At 37.5% G+C, this 7,373-nt stretch overlaps 1 protein-coding gene across 3 annotated transcripts in view; it reads right to left on the bottom strand.

Annotated features, from left to right (window-relative positions):
- Nucleotides 1-1,342: 1,342 nt before the first annotated feature.
- The window catches only part of TRIM37 (tripartite motif containing 37), a 178,125-nt gene continuing 172,094 nt past the window's right edge, over nt 1,343-7,373 (bottom strand). For all 3 annotated transcript variants that reach the window (XM_035026726.1, XM_035026729.1, XM_035026728.1), the window contains one exon: nt 1,343-1,519. In XM_035026726.1, the coding sequence (XP_034882617.1) occupies nt 1,516-1,519 (4 nt within the window). In that variant the 3' untranslated portion in view covers nt 1,343-1,515. The remainder of the gene's footprint in view (nt 1,520-7,373) is intronic.

The following is a 7,373-nucleotide window of genomic DNA, read 5'->3' as shown; positions in this document are numbered from 1 at the left end:
TTTGATGTGCCTAATATTATCTATGGAAAACTTAAAGCAGAATCAGATGTAGTTGGGGGATGTTCCTCAAAAGACTGGGGACTACGAGGGAAACCCTCCCCTCTTTTTTCAGTTGGTAAAAGACTAAAAGCCATATGGGTTTAAATTGGTTACAACGAAAGTAGAAAACTAGCATAAAAGTGTCATGTTTTCTGACTTGTGAAGTGGTATATAGTCAAAAAGATTTACTGATTTTTTTTCCTGTAACATAAAAGATAAAAATTTTCTGAATTAAAAAGTACTTCCTAGGGCTGTGTAGCTATTTGGGAGTTTCATAACCTGTTATGGTGCTTTTGGTGGGATTTTTATTATTTGTCATTTTAGAAGACCGCTGTCAACTGGTTTTAACCTATGATGCTATGATGTTTTCACCGTACCTTCATCTCAGGAATAAAACTGGTCTAATGGAGATGATGTTAGGTACAAATATACTAGAATCAAGCTGCCATTTAAAAAAGAAAACTCAAAATAGTATTTCTATTTTTTCTGCCTTTTTTTTTTTTCTTAAGTTCACAGACAGCAAAGGCATATACTACTACAAAATAAAAAGTGGCTTTGGAGAATGAAAAATATTGGTTTTAACTTCTCTAAAATTGTTTCCCCCAAGGGAATGAAATACCTGGTGTGAAAGAGGTTGAAAGTACTGCCTAAAGTGAGCCCCGAGGCCAAGTGCAAAGGAGAAGGCAGGTAAACAGAGCCTGAGGTCTATTTAGTTATGAATGGAGAAAGCTCTACAGTCCTGCTACCTGCCACTTCAGACTGCAGAGAGGATGTCTTTCTCATTTCAGTACTTACATTTGATAATTTGAAGTTGTCTGCTTTTTGCCGTTTCTGTAGTTTGAAGCTAGAAGCGTATCTTCAACTAAAGACAGCAAATAAACTAGTAATCAGATTCAGTCAGTGAAGCAGCCTCTGATTCTCTTGAGAATCATGAACATCACCACATGACCTCTTTCCCTCCCCTAGTCGACTGTGGACCAGCCATGCCAATGGCTAGGAGCTGCCCCCTCACTCACACCACTGGGGGGGGGGCGGGGGGAACGGACCAAATGCTCTTGCCAAGAAACGTCCACTGCCTGTGTTTTTACAAAAAAATACAATTACTCTGTTCCCCACACCCATGATGGAAACTCAGATTCCATAGCATATTCCGGACGCCAGTATAGCTCTAGCAAACACACAAGAACTTCACTTTAGCAATGATCAGATTAATCCATAGGTTTTATTTTTAAAAATTTGGATATAAGTAGAGATTTTCAGTATTTTTCGTGATCTTGAAGTCATTTATTCTTTTTCTCAAGTCTTGCGACACATGGCTGAGAAGGAGGGAATAAATGTGGCTCCGACTACAGTACCAGAATCTTTTCACCAACCTGACGTTTGACCCTCATACACGGACCCCACTCACGTCTGTCATTTCCTGAAGCCTAGATCTTGTTAACAACCCATCAGATGCAGTGTCAGTTTCAAATCAAATTATCTAAGGAAACAAGAAAGCAGGCAGCAGAATATTGGTACACATAATCCAAAGCACTTACTGAAATTAAACAATTTTTTCAAGATTTTCTATAGTTGTCCATTGCTACTATTTTTGAGCAGAATAAAGAAGGTGAAAGGAAAGATACAAATGATAGGTTTTTTCAGTGGGGAAAAATGGTTGGATAAAACTCAGATGAACACAGACCACATCCTTAAGGGTCTGAATTTCGTAGATCTGACTATATAAGCAGTGTTAATTCCATTTTTCATACCAGTAGCCCTCTAGAAAATAAAGCAAAGTAGTTCTAGTGTGGTCAACTTATAAACCAATATTGTGAAAAATAGCAACTATTCATTTGTTCACAACATGCATATTTATAGAGTAGTTAGGTACCATTTGTAAAGGTAAGTCCTTTAAAATTCTATAATATTAAAGTAGTGGTTATTGGTATGATACATGCTGCTCTTGGTTCCATAAACTAGGTAAAAAGCAGTGCTTTGTGAAATGCAGTGTTATATCTTAATGCCACTGGTGATAGAAAGTAGTTCCCTTCAGTTCAAATCCTGTGCCCTTATTTGCTGCTTGCTAATGTAAGCAATAAGTACCCCTCTAACTAATGGTATCTACACATTCTGTAACTTGTATTTAATGACGGTGTATCTGGTGATTGTAAAAATATTAGACAGTATAAAAGTATATATAATATATATTAACTGTTAATGCTGAGGTAATAGTCTGTGAATTACGTGTTTTGTACTTTTACTAATTGTGTAATTTAGTGGTGGTGAAAATCCTACACTCAATCCTTAAGAGTGACGGTATCCCTTTTTCAATTTAACATGATCTGCATCAATTTGTTTGCTTGCTAAAGTGTTGTTAGAATAGGAAATAGTAAAACAAATATAAACAAGAAAGTATAGTACTCGTTAGGGAAAAAAGACTTCAAGTTACCAAATGAAGTCATTACAAACTCCTTGTACATTCACTGTGAGTTTCAAAGGGAATCAATCCCTAACTTAAAGGTTTCCTTTGTTCACTTTCTAGATGTGTACTTTTGAGGGATATCTGAGGTTTAGCAACATTACAGCACCAAACACTGGGGCAATTAATCCCACTCACATCTGTGCTAAAGAGGATGGTGGAAACACATATGTATATACCTTTTCTTTACCTAGAAGTGCCATCCACTGTCCTTGAATTAATACAATTAAAAGTTTCTGTTGCATTTAACTAGGCGGATCCTTGAAAGTAACACCTTTTCCAAGGACCATGTCAACAATGTTAATGTCAACACTGAGTCTGAGTCTGACCACGTTTGTAGTGCTGTAATGTCAACGCGGTGGTATAGCGTCACGCCGCATCTTCTCGACAACCGTACTCCATTGTTGGAACACTGTGCCAGTAAGAAGTGCAACATCTGATGAGCAGACGAAAATGATGCATAAAGAAGTTCAGTGTTTACAGATAAAACTGCTGTGGTTCAAGTACTTCCTTCCCCATCAAAGGCTTGCCAAGGCTTTGTGAGAAAGTGATTTGTAAATTATTATTTTAGTGTTTAAATACAATGTATTCACTTGATGACCATTCTCACCTACGCAAGGCCATAAAGGGGGATGCTATAGCTTTGGTCACATCATCATTTCGGACAATTTTTCTTTGAATCATAAATTAGCAAAAGAACATACTTTTTTCACCTTTTAAAATCCTGTCATATTAATGGATAAATTACTCACCCTTCTGTTCTAACCTGTGAATAGCTTAAAAAATTTTTTTTCAAAATAAGATACTGCCAGTATTATCACATGACTATTTTCCAGACAAATGGTACTGTTTTGAAAAATAATTGTTACTTCATCTAGCAGCATTTTATCTTCTATTTTGAAGACTACTTATTGTACTAATTAGGAAAAAGCAAATAAAACTGGGAACTCCAGACTGATACAGCAGTTGTTCTGGAAAAGGAAATACTCTAATAAACTCTGATGTATTAGATAATCCACAGATACATCATTGTTAACTCTTACTCTAGGTGCTCTTTGGTGAGAGACCGGCTTTGTTCCCTTGTTCATGACATTTCTCTGCAAAGAATTCTCTATGGAGTGAAGCGAATGAAGTGAATCATTTCTTACCAAGTATATTTATTAATTTACAGACCTGCTCTACAGCTCACTTTTGAGTTCAGTTGTAATCATGAGTGACCCTTCATATTTTATTTATTAAAACTGTTCATTCAGGTAAGATGTATGTTGAAATTTTGCCAATACCTTAATAAAACCCAGCAATTTAAAACCATGAGTCATTTGTTTTTTTATTCAAAGGAAAGATAATTTACTTAGTGCTAATAAGGTTAATTATTGCAATGATGAACCTCAAACCAAACACAACTCCCAACCTAGATTAATTCAGACTCTGCAATGCAAGTCTAAGCAGGAGGAAAGACCTGCCCATTTTCAGGTGTAAAAACAATTCAAACGATCTACTGCCCTACACAAGATGTCACTTTCAACAAAATATATAAAGCCACATGAAAACAAAAAAAGTGTTCTGAAGACTGAAGAAATCATCAGAACCCAGACTCCCACCCTTAATAGCCAAAGCAATCTTGAGAAACAACAACAAAGCTGGAAGTGTCACAATCCCAGATTTCAAAATATACTCTAAAGCTGTAGTAATCAAAACGGTACGGTACTGGCACAAAAACAGTCCTAGTGATCAGTGGAACAGAATAGAGAGCCCAGAAACCCACAAGGTCAACCTATGACGAAGGGTAAAAGTACACAAGAGGGATAAGTCAGTCTCTTCAATAAATGGTGGTAGGAAAAATGGACCACACTCTTTACATGATATGCAAAAATAAACTCAAAATGGATGAAATACCTAAATGTGAGACCTGAAACCAACAATGGTTTCATTTATATGTGGAATCTAAAAAACAAAAAGCAGAAACAGACCCGTAAGTACAGAGAACTGATGGCTGCCAGAGGAGAGGGTAGTAGGGACATGGGTGAAGGGGGGGAGTGGGAGATACAGGCTTCCAGTTAAGGAATGAGTAAGTCACAGGGACAAAAGGTACAGCATAAGTAATACAATCAGTTTGGGTATTGTAATAGTGTTTTATGGTGACAGATGGTAGCTGTCACTTGGGGGCATTGCATACTGTATACAGATGTTGAATCACTATGTTGTATATCAATTATAAGTCAAAGAAAAAATACACAACTCTGAAGAAAAAAAAAAAACCAGATTCTGTTATGAAAATGGTGGACAACATATGCAAGATCTTATGGGCGATTTCAGCAAAGAGAAACTATAAATAGAAATGCTAGAAATGGAAAATAACAAAGATGATGAATGCTTCGGATTGGCTCAATCAGTGGACTGTACGTGGCCGAGGAGAGAATCACCAAACTTAAGATAAATCAACGTAAATTACCCTAACTGAAAAAGGCGTAGGCACAGATACACAGTGAAGGGAAAACAAAGACACACTCAGAACATATAAGAGCTGTGGAACAATATCAGCCTAACATATGCATAACTGGAATCCTAGGAGCAGCAGAGAGAACTGGGCAGAAGGAATATTGGAATGATGGCCGAGAATTTCTGAAAATTTAATGACAGACCTCAAACCGTAGATCTAGGAACCTCAGAGAATACAGAGCAGGAAAAATACCAAAAACACACACCTAGGAAAAAGAAATCTCTTCCAGATGGTTTCACCGGTAAATTCTACCAAATATTTTAAAAATAACACAGATTCTATACATTCTCTTCAGAAAAAGATGTTGTAGGGTCAGCATTACTCTGATACCAAATCAGATGAAGACAGAAATAACTAAACTATAGACCAATATCCCTCATGAATATAGATGCAGAAATCCTCAGCAAAATATCAGCAAAACCAGTATCACTTATTAGATATAAATTAAAAAATGCTGATGGTAGCAAGTGTTTATAGGATGCAGCTAGAACCCTCGTAATTTGCTGCTGGTGATGTAAAATGGCAGTGCCACGTCTAGAAGAGTTCAGCAGTTTCTTATAAAGTGAAGCAGTACTTACCACATAACTCACTGAGATGAGTTCTAACATTAACTACCTGGAGTTAGGCCAAATTTCACATTTTAAGGGCAAAGTCCTCTCACTTCAAACACCAGCTGCCAAGTTTGGGGGTCCCCAGCCCAACCCCCTCACGTTTGAAAGTTTGCTAGAACAACTCACAGAGCTCAGGGAAATACTCTACTTACAATTACAGTTTTATTATACAAAAGGACAAACATCAAAACCAGGCAAAAGAAAGGACACACAGAGTGAAGTCTGGGAGAGTACCCATGTGAAGGTTCCTTGTGATCAGAGCATTTTATCCTCCCAAAACAATAATGGATGACAATACAGAATACTGCCTACCAGGGAAGCTCATTTGAGCTTCAGTATCCAGAGGTTTTACTGGGGTTTCATAAGGTAAGTGTGACTGACTCACTGGCAATGAGGCTGAACTATTCAGGCTGATATGAAGTGACTGTAGCCCCAATCCTCTCTAATCCCATGATTAGTCTTTCTGTGTGCCAGCCCCCCCACCTCCATCCTGAGTTACCTCATTAGCATAAGCTGTCAGGACCCACCATAAATAACAAAGATACTTCTATCATTCCGGAAATTCCAAGGACTAAGAGGCTATATCCCAGGAACCAGAGACAAAGACCAGCCAGATTCTTTATTACACACCCAGCAATCCCATTCCAAGGCATATATTCCCTAAAGAATGAAAACTCATGTTCACACAAAAATCTATACACAAATGTAAGATTCATAATCACCCTAAACTGGAAATAACCCAAATGTCCTTCAAAGGGTAACTAAACTGTGGTGCACCCATACAGTGAAATACTACTCGGTAATAAAGGAAGTACATGATGGATGAAACTTAACTGCATTTTGTTAAGTGAAAGGCTATCTATTGATTCTATTTACATGACACTCTGGAAAAGGGAAAACTAAAAGGACAGAGAACAGATCATGGTTGTCAGCAATTGTCGGGGGGGTGGTGGGGAGGATTTGCCTAGCATGAGGGCATTTTGAGGGCGACTGAACTGTTCGATGTAGTATTATGGTGGCAGATACACACGACTCTGTATTTGGCTAAACCCACATACACTGCATTATACCTCAAAGAGTGAATTTCAATGTCTGTAAATTTAACGATTAACCAGGATATGTGGGGAGGACAAAATGCAGACTATAACAGATGAATCTTACTTTACAAATGAATCATATAATCACACTGACGAGGATGGTGCAGAAAGGAACTAATGTAACTCTGAATCTTAGGACCTAAATAACTTTGGGGGGAAGTGTTTGTCATGATACTGAAGGCTAAAAACAAAAAACTGTATACTGACACTGTACTGTAGTTGGTAAATTTGTTCCTCACAAGGGTTATATGTCAACAGTTCTGAAACTGCTTGGTTTGTATGTTACAGTTGAACAAATAAGTAAATATACTGTAGCTAATGAGAGCCAGGCTGTTAGAGAAAGATCTAATAAATAAAAGGGAAGGCTAAAATGAACGCTGTGGAGTTGGGACTGGTATTGCAGGCATCAATACAGACTCACGGTTTGTCTTCTTAAAACATTATTTACATATATGTATATACAAAAATCTATAGAGCTGTGTTTGCGTAAGTATATAGGTGGTTTCTATTCTATCCTCTGAGAGGGGCTAGAAGCAGTGACACTCTAGTAACAGTAAGCACACCTTAACATCCCAATCTTACTTTCTAAATACCACTGTCCAAAAAAAAAAAAAAGGTCAGAGAAAAGACAAGGTAAGCCTGGAGCACCTGGTGGGGGCAGAGGA

Source organism: Mirounga leonina, unplaced genomic scaffold, assembly GCF_011800145.1.
Source record: "Mirounga leonina isolate KUSES-001 unplaced genomic scaffold, KU_Mleo_1.0 Mir_200, whole genome shotgun sequence".
NCBI classification, from domain to species: domain Eukaryota; kingdom Metazoa; phylum Chordata; class Mammalia; order Carnivora; family Phocidae; genus Mirounga; species Mirounga leonina.
Note: the sequence above shows the minus strand (reverse complement) of the source record. Positions and strands in the feature narration are given on the sequence as shown.